This window comes from Papio anubis, chromosome 15 (genome assembly GCF_008728515.1).
Source record: "Papio anubis isolate 15944 chromosome 15, Panubis1.0, whole genome shotgun sequence".
Classification (NCBI taxonomy): Eukaryota; Metazoa; Chordata; class Mammalia; order Primates; family Cercopithecidae; genus Papio; species Papio anubis.
In genome coordinates, this window is record NC_044990.1 from 13,841,758 (window position 1) to 13,865,258 (window position 23,501).

The 23,501-nt window shown below is 33.2% G+C and overlaps 1 protein-coding gene across 11 annotated transcripts in view; it reads left to right on the plus strand.

Moving 5' to 3' along the window:
- NBEA (neurobeachin) overlaps positions 1–23,501 on the plus strand; it is a 739,922-nt gene that overhangs the window by 126,880 nt on the left and 589,541 nt on the right. For all 11 annotated transcript variants that reach the window (XM_031655705.1, XM_031655707.1, XM_031655708.1 and 8 more), the window contains exons 9-10: positions 5,216–5,413; positions 6,027–6,160. In XM_031655705.1, the coding sequence (XP_031511565.1) occupies positions 5,216–5,413; positions 6,027–6,160 (332 nt within the window). The remainder of the gene's footprint in view (positions 1–5,215; positions 5,414–6,026; positions 6,161–23,501) is intronic.

The following is a 23,501-nucleotide window of genomic DNA, read 5'->3' on the forward strand; positions in this document are numbered from 1 at the left end:
TTCATAATTTCTCTTTTGATTATTTCTTCTTTGACACATTGGTTATTTAGGAATGTGTTTATTTCTACATATTTGTGAATTCCTCAAATTCCTTTATATTATTGATTTCTAACATTCCAGTTTGGACAGATAATATACTTTGTATTACATCTGTTTTCATAAATTTATTCAGGTTTGTTTTATGACCTGAGTTTGGTCTATCCAGGAGAATGTTTGATGTGTACATTTTTATTTTGGAAACAGGGCCTCTCCTTCTGTCACCTAAGCTGGAGTGCAGTGATGCAGTCCTAGCACACTGGAGTCTTAGACTCCTGGGCTCAATCTATGCTCCTGCCTCAGCCTCTTGAGTAGCTGGGACTATAGGCACAAGCCACTGTGCCTGACTAATTTTTCAGTTTTTTATAGAGACAGGGTCTTGCTCTGTTGCTCAGGCTAGTTTTGAACTCCTGGCCTCAAGTGATCCTTCTACCTCAGCCTCCCAAAGTGTTGGGATTACAGGCATGAGCCACTGAGCCCGGCTATGTGTACTTTGGAAGAATGTGTATTATACTGTTTTGGGATGGTGTGTTCTAGAGATGTCTGTTAGTTCTGTTTGGTTTTTGTTCAAATCTTCAATTTCCTTCTTGATCTTATGAATGGAAAGTTGAGTATAGAGGGGAGGGATAGCATTAGGAGATATACCTAATGTAAATGATGAGTTAATGGGTGTAGCACACCAACGTGGCACATGTATACATATGTAACAAACCTGCACGTTGTGCACATGTACCCTAGAACTTAAAGTGTGTGTGTGTGTGTGTGTGTGTGTGTGTGTGTGTATATATATATATATATATATATATATATATGGCAAACTGGACTTGCAGAATAGATCTTTTGGTCACTGACCCCACTCAGCTCAAATCTTTTAAAATATCCTGCTTATCTGTTGACCTTTTCCTCAAATCTTACCAAAAAAAGAAGAAAGAAAAAGAAAGAAAAGAAGGAAGGAAGAAAGGAAGGGAGGAAGCTTCGGAGGAAGGGAGGAAGGGAGGGAGGGAGGAAGGGAGAGAGGGAGGGAGGAAGGAAGGGAGGGAGGAAGAGCCTAGAAAGACTTGAAATCATAATCAACCATTAGAGGCAGTAGAAATATTATACCCAGATATTTCTCCCCAAAAGAACATAGGACTTTTATTGGTGGTGACGTAACAACTCTACTTAGTGAAATCTGATCGAGTCCCTTAATGGTGAAATGACACCCTGGGTGGAGCCAGTTATGCTGTTTCACTTCAAGCCGTCCTCTCCACTTTCCAGACTATTCCTACGGGAGATGATTGTTAGCCTGTTTTTTTCCAATGGTTTGTCTAAAAATAAGCAAAATTTGCCTTTTCCTGAGAATTACATGGACTTCTGGAAGTACCTTTCCCACTGCTTATAAGTGGGCTCTCTTCCCTTTAACACCCACCCGTTTTTTTCATATGAACTCTTATTTTTTTTTAAACCTTAAACCTTTTCACTTATAGCTTTCAATCCTCATTTTGAACCTAATAGGAAATCTCTGTTGGGCTTCAGCACTTTCTGTATTTAACACCATGTGTTTCTTTCTAGGATTTAGATGTTATGCATGGAAAACTATGTAGCGAATGGTTTTATAAGTTCTAAAGCTAACAGAAGTTACTCTTGTATTTTCCTATATCAGAAAATAAAGATGGAGGAAGCTATGACCTACCAAAAAAAAAAAATCAAATGCCCAGCTATTATTGTTTACTTGTGTATTTCTCCCTTCATTTCTTCAGCTGTTTCTTCATGTGTTTTGACGCTCTGTTGTTGGGTGCACATATGTTTACGATTGCTGTATCCTCCTGATGATTGGCCCTTTTATCATTATTCAATGTCTTTTTAATACCTAATAATATATCTTGTTTTAAAGTCTATTTTGTCTGATATTAGCACAGCCATTCCAGCTTTCTTGTGGTTTCTTGATATTTTTTCTCATGTATTTACTTTAAATATGTTTTTACCTTTGAATATTCTATAAACAGTATGTTATTGAATCTTATTTTATTATCCAATCTGACAATCTCTGCCTTTTGATTTGATTGGTTATTTCATTCATCTTTAATGTGATTATTGATAGTTAGGTTTCCATCTGTCATTTTACTTTTTGTTAGCTGTGTGTCTCGTGTTTTTATTTCTTTCTTTATTCTTTACTGCTTTCTTTGGATTATGTGCTTATTTTCTTATATAGCGTTTTCAATTTTTAAATAATTTTTTCACTTAAAAAAACGTTTCCTTAGTGATTGTACTAGAGCTTACCCTATAAATCTTAGCTTACTGGAATCAGCCTCAGATTTATATTAATTTTATCCTAGTGAATTATATAAATGTTACTTCTATAGAGCTCTATTTGTTTTCTCTGTTTTTTGTGATATTATTGTTACATATGTAAGATCTGTGTATGTTACAAACCCAACATGACATAATTATTACTTCAAATAATTGTGTCTTTTAAAGAAGCTGAGAGAAGAAAGGAGATACAGTATATGTTTGTAGATTTTGTTATATTGATCTTCTGATTTATCATTTATGAATCTCTTCTTTTGTTTCTGTGGGTTCAGTAACCACTTGGAGTCATTTCCTTAGCTCAGTACAGCTTTGCTTCCACCCACCTTCTTTGTTATGCTGAAGTGGTCCATATTGAAAAGCATGCATCATACTTTCCTCATTTGAGTGTAATTAGTACAAAATATATTCATACCTTCTTTTCTTCTTTTAAAATAATTGTAACAGTTTTATTGAAGTGTAATTTACATGCCATACGAGTCATTAATGTTAAGTGTCCAAGTCAATTATTTTTTATAAACTTAAAAAGTTGTGTAGACATCACTACAATTTAATTTTAGAACATTTCTATCAACCCAGAAGGATCCTACCTGCCTATTTGCAATCACTCCTCATTCTCATCTTGTTCTGTTCATACAGTTTTATATAACAGTTCTTCCTATGAAAATCCTTCTGAAAGAAATAATACAATAAATATTGATAATTATATAAAGGCTTATACTTTTATGTAAAATTTTTTCTTTTTAACTTTTTTTTAAGAGTCAGGGTCTCACTCTGTCATTCAGGGTGGAGTGCAGTGGCATGATCATGGCTCATTGTGGTCTCAAAATTCTGGGCTCAGTGATCCTTCCACCTCAGCCTCCTGAAGAGCTGGGACTACAGCTGTGTGACACCACACTCGGCTGATTTTTAATTTTTGGGTAGAGATGGGGTCTCTTTGTTGCCCAGGCTGATCTCAAACTCCTGGCCTCAAGTGATCCTCCCACCTTGGCCTCTTAAAGTGCTAAGATTACAGGTGTGAGCCATTGCGCATATCCGCCTTTATATATAAATTTAAAGACATAGAAATAACCTAATACTACAAACAAGGGAAGATAAGAAAATTATCTTTATTTAATGGATTTTATGTTTATATTACATTACACACTTTTTTAAACCTAAAAGTGTTAGATTTAATTAATTATTATATAAACGTGTTTTCCTCCTACAAACCAAAATAGGGTATGGTATATATCATGGGCTCAGAAAAACTAAGACCAATGTTTTTCCAAATAAAAATAGATTTTATTAGATATCTTACATTTCCACAAAATGATTTTAAATCTTTTAAGAGAATATATTAAAACTTGTTAATTCCGGTATAAGCAGTATGAACAAAATGAAAGCAAGAGTTTTGTTCTAGACAATGGGATATACAAATGTTTCAGCAGTGGTAAAATGCAGACACAGAAAGCTGATTTCAGCGTTTAACAACATACCTTATGTGTTTTAAATCAGTCACTGTTTTTTTAATGTAGATATGCTGAGTTCTTAAGCATTCTAGTGATAACACTACCATCCTCATTCAAAAAAAAGTATTATCAGTGAAATAGTTCAGACTACAGCGTATACAAATTTTTAATTATTCATGTTGCTCTTGTCTTGGCACATGCCTAGTAGTTAATGGTTTGCATCCAGTTTTGTATTAGATAGTCTCTACACACTAGTCCAGAAGTAAAAACTGACATGTTTGGTCTGCAAAGTGTTAAAATGTTTGAATTAGATTTTAAAATATAGTGATTTTAGATAAAAATTCAGATTTCATGTTTCTCTTGAAAAATATAGAAGAACTAGCAACATTGAACAACTGACTTAGGGGCCACTTTTAGAAAGAACAAATATTCTCCAGTTTGAGGAAGTTCCCATCTGGCCCAGTTCATTTATGCATATCTGTGCGCCTCCCATAAGAACTTGAGTTTGGGACATTTGATTTAACCTTATTATAACATTAGAGTAAGAAAATTGGAGGCACATCAGCTAAATGATTTCCTCAGCATGAAAAAGATAGTTAGTGGCAGAGTCAGGATTTTAAGATGATTTCACTATCGATACATTGAATATGGACTATAAATCAGAAGACTTAGAATTATGTGCTGGTCCCTTCTACATCTTAATTTCTGTAACATTCAATTTTCATAATTGTAAGTTGAAATTAATAGTAATACTGATATGTGATTATTGCAAAGGTTAAATATTATTTATCATTATTAGATTCATATCTGTAGAGCAATTTTAACCATGTATAACAATACCTTTCTTGTTACAGATGGCATATGTTTAGTTTTTATCTTTCATAGAAAGTAATAACATGTTTTAATGAACTTCTTTTCTGAGTTTAGTATGTATATTGTGACATTATTATTGAGTGTCATTGGTATTTCATAGGTTGATTTGCTTTTTAGTAAGGATAGGAATATTTTTGCATATTAACTTTTTATAGCCTAAAATGATGGTCATTTTTCTCTGTAAGTTATTCATGTGCCAGGCACTGTTTATTTACGTAAATACTTTTTAAAGTGTTAACAAGAAAAATTAAACTTATGCTATGATGTAGTCAAGTAAAATTCTATTTATATATAATATCAGGTTTGATATTTTTTTCTAATGAAATGATTTTGCCAGTAATGAAAAACTTTAAATTAGAAAATGAAGATCTGAGCATCTTTATTGCCATAATAAAACTTAGCTCTCACTGAATTAAAGTGACAGTAACAAAGTAAGAAACACCACTGAATAGTCCCTGACACGTGAAAGGTGCACAAATAGTTTATTATTGTAAATGTTTCTCTGTTTTAAAACTTTTGAGTTTAATTATTGCTTTTAAAGAGTGTTTACCTTAGTTTTATTTTTTCAGAGTACCTTCAAGTTTAAATCTGAGAGTGATATTCATTTGGCAGAACATCATAAACAGGTTTTATATGATGGAAAACTTGCAAGTAGCATTGCCTTTACATATAATGCTAAGGCCACTGATGCTCAACTCTGCCTGGAATCATCACCAAAAGAGAATGCATCAATTTTTGTGCATTCCCCACATGCTCTAATGCTTCAGGTGTGTGAATTGTGGCTTTGTTTTCATGTTCTTGTTAGAATTTGACAGTAACTTTATTTTATATGTCAAACATTGCTCATCTATAAATCTATGATTTTTTGTTTCTTTTTGGCTTTTGCAGATCTTTTAAGTGAAACTTTAAAGAATGTCTCTCTTTTCTGTAGCAATATACTCTACCCTGGCTTTGTCTCCTTAGTAGGAAATCTGCCATATCTATTATATGTTATATAGCCTTTGAAATTAAATCAATTAACTGAATAAGTTAATTGTTAGATATAAAAACATACTTTGCTTTAAGAATGTATTACTAATATTCTCTAACAATAAAATTACTTGTCTTAAATCCATCAATAGTATTTCTGATTTTAAAATAACGTTTGATTTTAACTTCATATTTTTAGTATAAAAATGTCTCAACCTAAGATTTGAAATTTAAAAGTGATTAGCAAAGGTATTCACTTTTTTGTCTTATATGTATATAGCAATTATAATTGAAGGCTTAAAAATGTCCAACTATGTTATTTAATTCCCTTATAAAGGTACTTGGAACAAGGAAATAGTGATGAAAATTGTTCTATAGAAGTTTAATACACATTTTTGTTTTTGGACATAGGATGTGAAGGCAATAGTAACACATTCAATTCATAGTGCAATTCATTCAATTGGAGGGATTCAAGTGCTTTTTCCACTTTTTGCCCAATTGGATAATCGGCAGCTCAACGACAGTCAAGTAGAAACAACTGTCTGGTAAGTTTTCTTTGGATGTACAATTGCTGATATTTTATACACACTTAGACTATGCATGATATACTCGGTGCTGTATAAATGTATTATGGTATTTGGGTTCTGCCCTTAAAGTACTAATAAAAATTTTTTGGAACTAATGGAGATAGATATTTATACAATAAGTAAAGAAAACCCTGACATTTAGGTTGTTACATCATAAAGGAATGCCTTTCTTGATAATAAATAGCAAATTCTTACCAAGATAGCATAGTGATTATGTAGTTGAGGGAAAAATATTAATCCTGACCTTATCATTTGCATATACTCATGGATTGAATTGACCATGAAACCCTGTCAGGTTGAAGAAAATTACTAGGGTAAAGTTATTCAAAAGAATAATATTTATTAGCAATTACATAATTTATGTCTTAAAAAGTGATACTATTTTATAATGCTTTTGTCATGGCATAAGTCTAGCATAATATTAATTGGCATCATCCCTTATTTATATATAGTTTATGTTTGAGGACTTAAATCTAACCAGTGGCAAATCCATGTTTATGTAAAAAGTTAAATCTCTTCTAATGAGTGTGATTTCATGTGCATTTTTATAGTTTCTCTTTTATTTAAAAAAAATCATGTGCCAGACTCTAATTTAATGTTATAGCTTAGAATTATACATAAAAGAATTTAAAAATGAATTGTAGTAGTTATTTTGACTATACACATTGCCCTGCTTGGGGATTTTAATGGGCAAGTTATATAGATAAGCATTAATTTTATTCCAAAAGTAACACTATAGTGCTTCATTAGTATATATACATATAGATGAGCTCCTTCATGGGTTATCTAATTTTGAATTGATGGTGAATCTAGAAGATGTGGGAAAAATTTAAGGTACAATGAAATACTTTTTCTCATAATTATTATCTAAATTACCTATTAATGAAATTCCATTTTAGTATTTCTAATAATGTTATTTCTCTTTTGGGAACAACTTTATGTAAAGTATAAATCTAAATATAGATATGAGATTTGTACATTTATAACATTCACTTCCCATCTATGGGTCTTGCCTTCTTTTATATCAATATAGTGTAAAGGTTGGAGTTTTGAAAGTAAAAAGCTTTGAAGTGAAAAAGAATCCTGAGGTTGTGTCCTACTGTGGTACTGTTTTGCTTGTAGATCTTAAATAATCTAATTGGAAGGCAGCTCAGCTTAGTGGAAAAATCAAACTTTAAATTTCAGTCCTTTATTTAAATTCAAAATGTTTTGCTATTTATCATCTCAGTGAACTAGGACACATTATGATCAGTAATTTAAAATCTAGTCAGTACTGTGAAAAGAAGTGGGAGATGAAGTAGCCGCTAGAAAAATCCATGTATAATTTAAATATTTCTTATGAAATAATATGAAATACATATATTATAAAATCTTACTGCTAAAACCATATGTAATAGGTTATCTGGTTCATTCATCCAAGATGCATGTTTATTTTTACCGTCTTTCTTCAAAACTCATTTAATTTTTATATTACATCTTGGTATTTAACTTGTATTTATTTCATCATGGAGATAAAAGATAGTGTGAGGAGTCAGCATACCTATTTTCATTTTGATTTTAGTTCTTTTATATCATTCATCCTAATATCTCCCTATATCAACTAATTCCAACCTTTTCAGTGATGTCTATTATGTCTTTAGTTTGTTTGTTTATTTATTTATTTGAGATGTAGTCTTGCTCTGTTGCCCAGGCTGGACTGCAGTGGTGCGATCTCTTGGCTCACTGCAACCTCCGCTTCCCAGATTCAAGCAATTCTCTTGCCTCAGCCTCTCGAGTAGCTGGGATTACAGGTGCCTGCCACCATGCCCAGCTAATTTTTGTGTTTTTAGTAGACAGAGTTTCACCATGTTGGCCAGGCTGGTCTTGAACTCCTGACCTCAAGTGAGTCACCTGCCTTGGCCTCCCAAAGTGCTGGGATTACAAGCATGAGCCACTATGCCTGGCCCTGTTTATAGTTTGCCAATAGAAAACATAACAAGAAAGATACCACTCTCCTCTTTAAATATAATACATACTCAATTCCAGGCCACCCTGTGATTTAGTTATGTGCTATTTTGAATTCTTATCTATTACTTTTTCATTAATTATTTCAGTATCCTAAATATCTGAGATTTGCTCTTTGGTACGGACAGTTGTGTGGATCAGTAATGCAGTCTTTTGTTATTTAATGTTTTATAGGGAACCATTATAGAAAACTATTTGCGTCGGTGAAATAGTCTTTGATTTTGGAAGCTGTTAAGTGGGATTTCTCCCTCTATTTGAAAAATACAGATTCATGACTGTGCAGGGGTTATAGAATTTTATGTTTTATGGCTATATCATCAGTTCGTATAGATGATTGGGACCTTGAAAAAGGATTTATCATCTTATTGTTAGTCAATAATAAATTGTTCTAGATCAAGGATAATCAATTTGAAGTTTTTAACTCTTCCAGAAAAAATTTAATATACTCCTTTTTGGAAGTCTGATTGCATAGTAAAGAGATGACTGAAAGTTGCAATACTGTCTAATTTTTAATTGCTTTTTTGAGAAATGGAGCTAAGCTCACATATAAGTTACTTCTCTGCTCTCTGTGTTTCAAGCTGAAGCATTTTATCTTCCACATACTTTTCTCTGCTAAGTAGTGCCTTTTAATGAAAATTTTCAGTGTTTCTTAAGCCTTACCTCTGTTGGCACTACTACACTGTTTTTATCAACTTTGATGAGTTTTTACTTCATATAGGGGATTTAGAATTTTTAAAAATTATTGGCTGGGGGTGGTGGCTTACGCCTGTAATCCCAACACTTTGGGAGGCTGAGACCGGTAGATTGCTTGAGTCCAGAATTTTAAGACCAGCCTAGACAACATGACAAAACTCCATCTCTACAAAAAAATAGAAAAAATTAGCCGGGCATGGTGGCATGTGCCTGTAGCTCCAGCTATTGGGGAGGCTGAGGTAGGAGGATCACTTGAGCCCAGGAGGTGGAGGTTGCCATCAGCTGTGATCGCACAACTGCTCTTCAGCCTGGGTAACAGAGCGAGACTCTGTATCAAAAAACCACCCCAAATTATTGAAGCAATAATTTCATTTTCTAGAGTCTTCAAAGATGAATTTATTTTTGCTGGATAATTTTTGTGACTTTTTAAATTATGAAGGCCACTTCTTATAGTTATTATATATATGGACATTCAAGTCAGACAAACTTGGGTTCAAGTCTTGAATTTAGTATTTGTTACTAGTGCAACTTTGTGTATGTGATTAATTTTTTGAGCATAACTCAAACTCTGAAGTAACATAGCTTTTGTATCTTGTGTCTAGAATGACTCAACAAATTAAACAGAAACTTTATTTTCCTTTGAGTTGGATGATTATGTAGACTGAGTACATACTATTTTTGTTGAGTACGTATTATTGAGTACATACATCTTATTGAGTACATATTACTGAGTACATACATCTTATTGAGTACATATTCTTACGTTGAACTATTTTTTTAAGAACATGGGTAATTATGTAGGTGATACAAAATAAAACCTTCCTCATCGTGTGACCTAAGACAGCTTTGCTTTGAAAAAAATTTATGTTTTCTAGAACAAGGTATGAATTGAGTTTTGTATATCAAACAATTAAAAATACACCAAGAGATAGTTTCATTAGAGAGCAATGTGATATATTGCATAAGTGTTCTTTTGGTGGAAGACAAATTTAGACTCAAATCCCTGTCCTGTTTTATAGTGTCTCATGTTAGGTGATGGGATATTCATGGGTTTGTAGTAGTGGTACGTGGCATTTATTGAATACTTACTATGTGCTAGTCACTTTTTTTAAAAAAAAAGTTTTATTGTGTATGTTTAAGGTATACAGCATGATGTTATGGGATACAAACAGATAGTAAAAAGGTTACTATAGTGAAGCAAATTAACGTCTGTCATCTCACATAGTTACCTATTTTTGGGGGGAGGGAAGCAGCTAAAACCTACTTATTATGAATCACATACAAAGTATAATTCTGTTACCTACAGTCCTCGTGTTGTGCATTAGATGTACTTGTTCATCCTACATATCTGGTACTTTATTTCCTCTAACCTACATCTCCCCACTTCCAAGCCCTGCTGCCCTTTCCCCTGATGGCCACTGTTTTGTTTTTTATCTCTGTATATTTGAATTCTGTCAGTCATGCATTTTAATCTAATTATTTGCTGGTGAAGAAGAGAAAAATTGAATGATTTGTTCAAGATCACAGAGACGTAAGTGGCAGGACCAGGGTCCTAGTCCTGAAAGCCTGACTCTAGAGCCCTTACTCTAAACCACTGTGGACCACTCTGAGAATCACTTTTGCCAGCTGTGGAATGATTTTAATAAGTACCAACTTTATCTGATTGTAGTATGAATTAAAATAAGACATGCAAAATATCTGTCATAGCGTCTGGTACATAGTTGGCACTTAATGAGTTCTCTTTTTACTTTTTTCCATGAGTACTAGTCTGTTGGTTAGATACAGCTTTTTAGTTATTAAAACTTATTTTTAATGTTATTATAAACTATGATAATTTTTATAAAGAAATTTCAAGTGATAAATTATCTTAAGTATATGAATATTTTTCTGGGAAAAGCATTTTTTAAAATTACAATAAATACAGTTTGTTTGCTAAAATGATGGAACGTAAGATATAAAAGTGTTCAGAGAATCCTATAAAGCATTTATGTCAACAGTCCTATCATATGAACAGTCCTCTTGTAATGTGAATATTTATGACTCATTAGTTTGTTTAGTGAACTTAAATCACAATTTATTTCTTAATATTATCTTGCCAATTAATCAGTTATTCCAGTAATTACCTTGAATTTTACAGCCACTTTAATAATTAAGCAACATCTTAATAATTAAATATTTCATTCTAATATTCTGATTAGTACTATTGTAATATGTAAAGCAACAGAATTATCTGGAAAATTTAAATATTTCAGTGTCTAACTGCCTTAGCCAGATTTCCTCATACACTTAAAAGTGACATGAAAATCCTTTATCTGACCATATTTCCTAATTTTTAATTCAGAAAAAATGTCTGTTATATAGTGTTAAAATTTAATTACATATTCTTAATCCAACTTAGTCTGACTTAAAGATAATATGTAATTGCTTTTAATAGGGAACAGAATTAAAATAAGTATGTGTTTATAATAATTGTTTCTCTTATGGAAGTGGTTGTTCTTCTATATAGAATATAATTAGTAATTTAGTTTCCAAAAGCATTTAAAATATTTTTATTAGTCTATCGTTTATGCAGTTATATTTAGTTTAGATTTTTCAGAAAGAATGTACCACTGACATGTCTTAAGATTCATATTTCTTTGTTTGCCTTTAAAAATTGCTAAATTGGTACTGAAAACATTTTTGAAGTGATAAATAGACACAAAAAATGCATTTGATGTACTTACACTACTACTATTAGAGGAGAAAAATGAAGTAATTTGGTTAGTGAGATTTAAGCAGAGTAAAATGAAATATGTATTGAATTCACTATGCAAATTAATTTGTAAGTAGTAAAAAGTAAAATACATTAAATATTCTGTCTGAAACATTAGGAAACATTACATTTAATTTTCAAATAGATTTTTCTTCTTTTTAAATTTAGCAAAAGCCACTTTTAATACTACTTTATGTTGTTTAGTTTTCAGCACTTAATTTTTCTCTGTAAATTTTTCTTTGTCTTATTACAAGGTTTCTGCTTTATCTTTGACCCTTCACTACCTCTCTCTTGCTGTGGAAAAAAGGCACCTTTTTGGCAATAAGGTTAACTACAAATTATTCTTTGCAGAAATTCTTGTGACCATGGACACATCTTCAGTAAATTTGTTGCCTTAATTTTCTTCTAGTTTGCATTTCCACTTTTTGTTTTCTTTAATTTTTCACTCTTATCTTCTAACAGGAGTATTGTTATTTTACTCATGCCATAGATTTCATTTCTTTTAACTGTCTTACATTACCTTCCTTCCTTTATTTTGATTTTATGACAGTCATGCATGCAGGTATAATGGTATCAGTTCTAAAATTAAAATGAATATTATTTGCCTTTGTAAAGAATATTGCCACATGCCATAATTCATCCTCAGAAACCCAGAATACTTTTAACAGAATGTAGCTATAATGCTGATTGTCACAAGTGTTTAAACCCTCTTCTTTTTCCATCCAGGGGTGAGATGTGATGACCATAACACATAATGAATGAAATTTTCAAGAAAAGATTTAGTAAAGCATACTAAAGAGATTCTAGTTAATTTAGTATTATAATTTTATTGGTTTTTATTTCTAATTCTACTCAAATTTTTAAGTTCACAGTCTTGTTACCTAGGCTGGTAACTTCCAGTGCTTTATCTCTAGCTTGCCTTCAATTTAGGCTTATACACATAAACCATTGGTGCCATATTTCCATGTGGAAAATATCTCAAACTTAACATGACTCACATAAAAATTCAGAAACTTCTTCTCTACCCAATTTCTATTGCTTTTGATTTTCTAATGTCACTGAGGAACATTGTCTCCAGGTAGTCTCTTAAATTAGAACCCCAAGAGAACTCATCAGTTACTTTCCTCCCTTTGAATAATTAAAATATTAGCTGTTCCTATATTTGTCACATACAATCTATCATGATAAGCTATTGATATTATTCCTTAAATACCTCACAAAGCTACCCTTTCCTCTCCATCCATATTGCTACTCCCTTAGTTTAGGTTCCCATTATTAATTACTTCAGCTAGTATATATCCAGTAATTGCTGTTGCCCTTTTCCAGTAATTTTCAATGGCTAGAAGAGTTATCTTTCTAAAATACAAATCTAATTATTTACATCTGTGGTCATTCATTGGTTTCCTGTTGCCTCAGAACAAAGTCAGCATCTGATTTGGTCATGCTTACATCTCTCTTCTAGTCACATTTCTTGATAGTCTTTCCAAACCCAAATTCCTATATATAGCAATAAGGACAAAGAGTGGAAAATGCTAGCAGGGACATTCTAGAACATGTATTTATGAATAAAAGGTGCTACAAATAGGGACAGCCTCAGCAACAGTGTATGGTTGGGAACATGGTTTTCTGCAGTTCTTGGATTTATAATGTCAGTAAATTAGCGAGGGGATTTAACAGAATACCTCATTTAAAGTGTCTTGGAGTCTTACTACCTGCTAAATAAAGGGGAAGGTTTCTGTGTGCTTACATCCAGCTTTCAGCTTCAGAACAGAGATGGAGTGTCTGCTGTCATGCAAGTGGACAATAGGAAGAACCATAGGCAATCTGTATACCAAATGACCAATTATTTGTTGGCCAATACCCTGGTTGTACAGATCTTGTTTAATAATCAGCACAGAGAAACCTATCAGTATAGAACTTATATTATCCAGTATTTACTAATTATAGCTATGGTAACAAACAACCTCAAAATCTGGTAGCCTCGTAAAACAACAGAAGTTAGTTGTTCATAACTGGTTGTGCTGTGTTCCCTGTGTCTTCTCATTCTGGGTCCTAGATTGAAAGATTAGCTGTGATATGGAATATGTTTTTCCTGTGTCAGAGAAGTGCAAGAATCTCAGTCAAACAGTATAATTGCTCTTGTAGCTTCTGGTCAAATGAGATGAATGTCATATTCAATCTACTAGCCAAAGAATGACCAACCAAGCCCAAATTTAGTGAGGGGATTTGGTTGTAAAATATATGTCCTGAAAGTGGGAGTGGAATGTAAGTCTTCTGGCCATAGGCAAGCATTTATAATCTTCTTATTGAGATGGAAAAGTCAATAATTGGGAATAATAATACAATCTCCCATGGGACTTATGAAAAAGTATTATGGTGCACAGGAAGGAAACTGATATCCTGAAGACTTGAGGCAAGCAGACTTATAAAACTTTGGGAGGCCGAGGTGGGCAGATTATGAGGTCAAGAGATCAAGAGCATCCTGGCCAACATGGTGAAACCCCCTCTCTACTAAAAATGTAAAAATTAGCCAGGTGTGGTGGCATATGCCTGTAGTCCTAGCTACTTGGAAGGCTGAGGCAGGAGGATTGTTTGAACTCGGGAGGCGGAGGTTGCAGTGAGCCGAGATCGCACTACTGCACTCCAGCCTGGTGACAGAGCGAGATTCTGTCTTAAAAACAAAACAAAACAAAACAAACAAACAAACAAACAAAAAAACCTACTAGTAGGAATTTAGAAGAAAATTTTGGTAAAAATTAGGGTGCAAAATGATCCTGTATGAAATAGCAGAATACCATAAGACTGACATCAAGACAATACTATCAGAATTTAGAGATGATGGCCAAACTCTATATTTTTGCCAGGCATTGTAGAATATTCTGTTACAAAATCAGGTGTGGGAAACAATAAAGAATGTTTTTCTAATTCCTTCTGATAACTTCTCATTGAATTAAAAACAGTATATGTGCCTTCTTTTGGATTTACTGGAGAAAGTAAAAATTAAAAATGTAATGGTTACAAAAATACAGAAAATAAGCGAATGGGAATAGAATCATAAAAGAACTGTTAATATAAAGTAACAGGTTATATAACCTGGAGATACCATTAACTGTTAAAAGATAGAAACATACATATTCATTCAATAAACCAGAATCCAACAATGTAAGCTTTAAAGAGAAAGTATTTTATTTAAAACTCAGTGGTAAAGAATATAGGTCTCAAGTTTTGGTCTGCTGTAGTTTGGCAGTTTTTTTCTTAGTATACTACTAATAAATGTGTGGATAGTATACTAATAAAAATGTGGCTATTTTGTCCCATATAGAATGCATGGATGGTATCTTTTTACCTAAGAAAGCACATATTCCTCATTTGCTGGTTAGAATAAAATCATTTATTAAGCTACATAGAAATAATAGAAAATAGTCCATCATGTTTGTTATATTTTATCTAGAAAGTAGGTTAGGTCCCTCACTATTAACCTATTCTAAAACTTTCCCTAAAATTTTACTTCTCTCATGGGATGGGAGCCCTTTTGCAACTATTTATTTTCACTTAATTCATGGTCGTTTTATACTTTTTCTACAGGAAGAGTCAAGACATACTGCATGGCTTGAATGATAAATTTTCTATAGTATGGGTACCCATACTAAAGAAATAGTAGTAGTAGATCATTATAATAGTAATATTACCCATTTCTAAATTATGGGTACAGATGCTTGTTTCTTTCTCCACTGTGTAGTTTTTAGAACAACACAATTCTCCCTTTTCAATCGTTGCCTGATGCTGAGATGGCACCTTCAAATTATTTTCTCAAGAGAGTGTAGGGGTCAGGTACCATATAAAATTTTAAAAATTGTTTAGTTCCATATCTAGAACATGCAGGTAACTTTTGTCCCTCCTAGTACAACTGTCATACATATTATTTCAATTGATATTGAGGATCTCTCCTTTGGTGGCCTATGGGTGCCTATTAATAGATCCAGCATTTAGAAACATGGAAGTCCTTTGCAGGATCATTTTGACATAACTTTATTGAGGATAGTAGTCAGGGACTTGAGTGGGATCTTACTTATCTGATAGAAAAAGAAGGTTGATATCTCCTCTGACAAAGAGATTATGAGCAAAACCTCTGCCTTTAATTATGTAATTTCTAGATATTCTTTATCAGGAAGTCCAAGCTGAAATTGGAGGGCAGGTCACGATAAGGCTCGGTTGGAAGAAGAAAATATTTTTGCCAGGGAGAGGAGGGCATATATTGTCCTTTGGGGTGGTAAAGCTGACTCAGCAGTTTGGGTATTTGGCATGTACCCCTTGTAACTCAGCCAAGTACACTAGGTAGCACATCCTTAACATAGTTGAAGACCAGACTTAAATAGGTTTAGGAACATAAGGAGTTCTAGTAGATGAGTACTATTAGGAAGCACAGGGTAAAAAGTTTACACTAATTGGTTCCTGTGAAATCAATGTGGAAGTCAGGTATGAGACACATACTTTTATTTGCTGCCAAATATTTTTATAGTTGGAAATGGGATACAGGACTTGGTACCTTTGGTATCTTATGCAGTAGTGAATAGGACCAGGTGTGATCCCTTCCAGCAAGTCTTGGTGGAACTTTAATGAGGATCCAATGTCAGACCAAAGATGCTGGCATTCATCATCCCAAGTTTATCAGTAGGGCTTTTTATACCTCTAAAAAGTTTGCCTTAACACAATTACTTTATGATTTAAAACATCGAATGAAATATGTATACATAAATGTTTTGTAGTATGGCTTGCTGCTGGAAGGCCTAGAGGGAAGTTTCACGTGCCTCGCCCTCAGTAATTCACGGAGGAGTAGCAGGATTCCTATTTTTCTGGTGGCTGTGTATCTCATCAGGGTTACGAGTATCTGCCTATTAGAGCCTAATTTTTGTACAAAGCCTAGCTATTGTTTTTGAATTCTGTCTTGGCATTTTCTGTGGTATTTGTGGTGAAAATATTGTTGAAGTTGATCTCCTTGAGACAATTCCTTTGCAATGTCTTTATTAATGGGCAAGGTACTTTGAATCTGGGTGTTAAATATTATATGACAGCTTTTGTTAATGGATTTATTTAACTATCTTCATAAAATACGTATATTATTTTTTGAACTTTTTTTCATAGAAACAAATTCAATCTAAATATTTATTAATAACTCTTAAGATGGGCAAGCTTTTTTTTTTTAAAATGCTTACCTCCATTTTGCAAGTAGCAAATATGGCAGGAATGATAGTATGTGTGAGGCATTTGAGAAAACAATTTGGAGGATATTAACAATGTTTGTTTGCATAACTTTTTTTATTTTTTACTTTTTGTGCCAATTCACGTGCAAAGAACAGGAGAAGTTTTTTTATATCATCTAACAACAATTTGTGGAGTATAAAATAGTGAATCTTGTTTTTAAGCATATTTTTTTCTTTTCTTCAAAATTTATTTTGTTGATAAAAACACTTTGCCAAATTTATAGGTGTATGTGAATATTCGTTACATTCATAGAATGTGTAATGGCCAAGTCAGGGTATTTGGTCATTACCATCACCTTGAGTATTTATCATTTCCGTTTTGGTAACATTTTAAGCCCTCTCTTCCAGCTACTTTGAAATGTACACTACATTGTTGCAAACTATAGTCATTCTACACTGCTATTAAACATGAAAACTTTTACCAACTATCTAACTGTACGTTTGTACCCACTAACCAACCTTTGTTTATTCTCCCTCCCACCCACATACCCTTCCCATACTTTGTATCTGTCTTTCTACTCTCTACCTCCATGTGATCAATTCTTTTAGCTCCCACATATGAGTGAGAATGTGTGGTATCTTTCTGTTCCTGACTTATTTCACTTAACATCATGACCTCCACCTCCATCTGTGTTTCTGAAAATGACATGAGTTCGTTTCTTTTCATGGCTGAATAGTACTCTGTTGTGCATATATGCCAAATTTTCTTTAGCCATTTGCCTGTTGATGGAAACTTAGGTTGATTTCATAGCTTTGCTTTTGTGAATAGTGCTGTGATAAACATGTAAGTGCATGTATCACTTTGATATACAGATTTCCTTTCCTTTGGATAAATACCCAGTAGCAGGATTGCTGGGTTTAATGGTAGTTCTATTTTAACTCTTTGAAACATCTCCAAACTCTTTTCCATAGTGGTTGTATTAATTTATAGTGTGCAAAAGTTCCCTTTTCTTCACATCCTCACCAGCATCTGTTATTTTTTGTTCTGTTTATAATAGCCATTCTAACTGGGGTAAGTCGATGCCTCATTGTGGTTTAGATTTGCATTCCTCTTATGCTTAGTCATGTTGAATAATTTTGCATACACCTGTTGACAATTTCTGTGTCTTCTTTTGAGAGATGTATATTCATGTCCTTACCCCACTTTTTAATGGGGTTATTTTTTTTATTGTTGTGTTGTTTGAGTTCCTTGTATATGCTGGATATTAGTCCCTTGTAGGATGAATAGTTAGCAGGTATTTTCTCCTGTTCAGCAAATTGTCTCTTCACTCTTTTGATTGTTTTCTTTGCTGCATAGAAGCTTTTTAGTTTTATATAGTCTCATTTGTCTATTTTTATTATAGTTGTCTGTACTTTTGAGGTCTTAACCATTAAATATTTGTGCTGAAACAATAAACTACTAGGAAAAAGTATAGGGAAAATACTTCAAGATATTGATCTAGGAAGAGATTTCATGCCTAAAACTATATTTAAAAATTAAAATATTTATATTAAAAATATTTCCCTTAAAGTTGGTACCTTATCTTATGTAAAGAAATTTTAGAGTACACTCTGGAGAAGTCCAGTCAGCACAAAATTGAAAGGATGAATTTGGAAGTGGTAGGGACTACAGCTTTGGCTGAAGCATGAGCCACTATTAACATCATCATACAGCTTTTGTTCAGCAATGAATTTTATAATAGTTATGGCAGAAGGAAGTTGTAAATGATGTAAGTCATAAAGTAGCATTAAAATAATATGCCAGGGAGATTTTTTCAATAGTAGGCAAGGAATTCTTATTATATGATTGTGTAAAATCATGAACAGCTTCAGAACCATAAAAGAAGTCATGGCATCTATCAACGTTACAGCCCAAAAGTCGACATTTATGAAAGGAATGGATATATGCTCTACACAATTTTAGACACATGGACAGAATATTCAGAAGCAAAATAAAACTTTTTGTTACCTGATGTAGGAACAAATGGTATAGCCAGAGAATCTTGTAGACTATAATTGATCTACATTAGAGGTAAGGTGAAGATTTTGAAGTAGGTTTGTTAAATGATGTTGGTTTTCATCAAGTGGTCAAGGTTTCTATAGCTGGAGTTTGGAATAAAGGGGTTGGTATGGGGCACCAGTAGTAATGTAACACAGGGAGGAAGAAGAGTTTTTATCTTGCAGGCATTAGAAAGGTGCAGTATTTTGGTACTTTGGATAGGTACTGAGGTATCACCTACCATAGTTAATGTCAGACAGGAATCTATTATGGAGGCTGAAAAATCTTCCAATATTATTGCAGCCATAAACTGAATGCAATCTATGAGGCAAGCAAGCTGCTGTGAGATTAAGGAGAAAACTGTAGTAAGCAATTGGATATTGTTTGTCCTTTTGAATCTCCATTAATGTACCCTAAATAATTCCATACTTCAAAAGAAAGGTAACAGGTTTAATATCATTAGGAAAACTCAATATAGGGACTTTGGACAGATGTTGTTTAAGAAAGTGATAAGTCCTTTCAGTTTTCTGGTTCTGTGATGACAGCCTGCCAGTTTTTATGGTCGTTGAGCTATTGTAATATAATCCAGCTTCCATAGTTAGCCATAGCCATGTGGATTTGTCAAACTATATGGTCTGGAGGCATCCCAGATAGCTTCTTTTTAGGAAAATGCAAGGTGATGTTTTTAGTAGAACTTAGTAAAATTTTGGCTTTTCCAGTATAGTTCAGGTCAAGTTTACTGGAGTACTTGATAAGAAAGATAAATAAAAATTAGATATTAGGCTGGTAGTCCCTAAATTAGATATTAGGTTGGTAGTCTGAAATACATAGTAGTATACAAGCTTTTTTTTTTTTTTTTTTTTTTTTTAAATCTGGTTGTATTAGTCAATGTAGGTTATATGATATCAAAGTAGCCATGAAACCTTAGTGGCTTTATACAGTGAAGGTTTATGTAGTGTTCCTGTGATCAAATATAGTTTCGTCAGCAATCTAAGGTTTTGGGTTTCACCATCATATTTCAGAGTAGCCAGTATTCATCATAGGAGGTGAGGAGTGGGACTAGAGAATTATGCATAGGTTTTTTATTGTTGTAACCCACAAGAGATTTCTGATAACATGTAGTTGAGGTAATCACATAATTAACTATAATGGGGTTAGGAAATGTCTTCTGTATACACAAGAAGTAGGCATATGACATAGGAATTATTAATAACAAACATCGTCTCTAGCATACTTGGTTTCTTAGCTGGTAAAATTAGTGGGTTGCAATGGTTCTTGGTTAGAATTACAGGTTTTTGGTGTGAAAGGATTTGACGACTATTAGAGATGTGATGACATAGCAGTATTAAACCTGACTTTAACCGATGTGATGCTGTATGCCAATATCTGGGCATATTGAATAAGTTTGTCCAGTTAGTATGTTGAGATCTAAATGTGGGGACTCAGAAGGATTTTTTGAGTCATCTTAGCTTAGAGTTTCATTTAAGTCAGTCAGAAAACAAAAAATTCAGTTCCAATTCTGGTTAAGGTGGAGTGAGCACACCCTACCCTGTTTCTCCTACTCAATGCAAGAATAACACCTTACATGGACAGAATTCATGCAGCCACTATTTCAGAGCTCTGAAAAGTGAATAATAGCAGGTAGAGTGGAGAATAAGAGCAGAATTCACAATGCCTTTGAACTGGAAGTGAGTTCACTATACTTTTTGCCCCTTCATTTTTCCCCAACATGAATTAAATTGAAAACCTGAAATTGTGCACCACGGTGTAGTGAGAGACAACTCTGGGAGAAATCCTCTAGTTCTAGTACAGAGTGCCTGGTTAATTTATCTTTTCTTCACCTTGTTCTGTCATGACCCAGCCCTCATGTAGTCTTATCACCAATGGAAGCCTATAGAAGCCAAAACTCTGAGGGAGGCTTTTCTTTGATCAGTAGAGCTTGAGTCCTAATAGGGTGGGACAAACACCCTTTTCTTTTTAATCTCTCTGCTTTTCTGCCAGTGGCCCTGGGTGTGAACAGGCTTGTAGAAGTACATTGCAGAGCAGAGAAACTAAAGCCCCAGTGTTTTGACAGGAGAACTGAAAAGCAGAGCCCCAGAACTGAGAATTTCTATCAGAGATATCATGGAAAGGGAAGAACATGAGAAAGTAACCCTATAAAAGTTTTTAATGAAATGCAGCCCTGAGTTGTGCGTACATGGATCTAATCCAAATTAGAAGTTTTAGCTGCTACAATAAGGTATGAAAAAGAAAGTCATACAGATTATAAAGGAAAAAATAGAATTATCTGCTTTCACAGAAGACATGATTGTCTGTGTAAAAATTCTCAAGAACATGACTTACACATAAATTCTAGCACTAGTAAGCCATGTTTAGCACACTAGTGTCACAAGACACATGGTTCTCATACAAAAATGACTTATATTTCTTTATATTAACAGTGTACAATGTGAAACCACATTTAAAAATACCGTTAACTGTAGCCTCAAAAATTTTAAATACCGAGATACAAATTTCGTGAAACATGTATAGGATGTGTGTGCTGAAAACTACAAATTGCTGATGACAGCAATCAAAGATCTAAATAAGTTTAGGGCTATGTCATATTCATGGACTCAGTATATAAAGATGTCATTAAATTGGTAGATACATGTAACACAGTAACAATTAAAATCCCAGGTGAATATGTTCATTAATATAGACAAGATGAGTCTAAAATTTATGTTGAATGACAGAGCAACTGGAATAGTTAAAACAGTTTTGGAAAAGAATAAAGTTGGAAGAATTATACTTACCTGACTTTAAGACTGACTTTTAAGCTGTAATAATGAAGACAGTGTGGTATTAGCAAACACATAAATCAGTGGAACAGAATAGAGTCCAGAAATAGTCCCACATATATATGGACAATTAATTTTTGGCAAAGGTGCAAAAGTAGTCTAATGGAGGAAGGATAATCTCATGCCAGACAAATGAGCCTTGACCTAAACCTCACAATTTATATGAAACTTAACTCAAAAAACTAAGTCTAAATATAAAATATGAAACTATAAAACTTTTATGGGAAACATATGAGGAAATTTATGGGACTTAGGGTAGGCAAAGCTTTCTTAGTTGTGATGACAAAAGCATAATTCACTAAAAAAAAAGGATACATTTCATTTTGACTTTGTCTAAGTTGAAAACTTTTGCTATGCTAAAGATGCAATGAAAATACACGGTACAGGCTGGAGGAAGATAACAGCAAATTGCTTATTTGACAAAGGATTTATGTCAAGAATAAATAAAGGACTTTCAATCCTTAACAGTAAGACTACAATTCAGTTTTTAAAAGTGGACAAAAGAATAGACACTTTACCAAAGAGAATATAAGGATGTGAAAATAGTTCATGAAAAGATGTTCAACATCATTAACCAACAGAGAAATGTAAATTAAAACTATGAGATACCATTATATACCTAGTAGAATAAAAAATAGCTATTGAGCTAAATACTGGTGAAGGTGTGCAAAACAACTAGAACCTATTACTGATGAGATTGCCAAATGGGTCAGCCAGTCTGAAATACAGTTTGGCAGTTTATTATAAAGTTAAACTTACACTTATTGTATAGTTTAGCCTTTCTACTCCTGGGCATTTATTTATGAGAAATGAATGAAAATCATGTTCACATAAAAGCCTTTATGTGAATGTTTATAGTAGCCTTATTCACAATTGCTATTCCACAACCCAAATGCCTTTACAAATGAATGGGTATACAAACTGTGGAACATCCATTAATACAATGGAATACTACTCATCAACTAAAAAGAATGGACTCGATATATGTACTTACTTGGATGCCTCTCAGAGGCAATATGCTGAGCTTACAAAGGGAGACTCAGAAGGTTACAGACTGTGTGATTCCATCTGTGTCACATTCTTGAAAAGTAAAAATATATAGTGATAGAGAAAAGGGATAAGTACTAGAGCTTATGGGTATTGAGAAGGTGCGGCTATAAAGCTGAAAAGTGATAGCACAAGTGAATTGTTTGGTGTGATGGAACTGGGCTATATTTTGATTGTGGTGGTAGTTATACAAATCTATTTATTTAACATTCTCAAAATGGTACACAAAAAAAAAAATAAGAGAGAGAGAAAGAAATTTCATTGTATGACCATTTAAAAAATAAAATTAACTATTAAAAGAATAGAAAATTCCTGGCCTGTGTAAAGCCTAAGTATTAAAGAATTGTTTCAACTTTGTGTAGTCAGCTGTTTATCTTTATTTTCTTGCATTTGCAAATTCCAGCACTTCTAGTGTATGTTAATCCTGTTTCTGTTAAATAGGCTGGGGCTTAGGTGAAAGTGGAGCCAGCACCAAGATAAAGGTCTGAGCATTTGGCTTTCCTGCTGTGGCATGTTTTGACCTTGAAGGGCATTAGAGTATGCATAAATAGTTAAGATCATCCGTGTGTAATTATGACCTGTTTCTAATTTTTCTTTCCAATTTAGAACTTAAGTTCTCCTTAGGGGTTAGGAAGTTACATTATTAAATTTCTAAAGCATTCATCTATCCATATTTACTATAGTGGTGGCTGTCATTTGTAAAATGCCCAGGACATTTTCATAA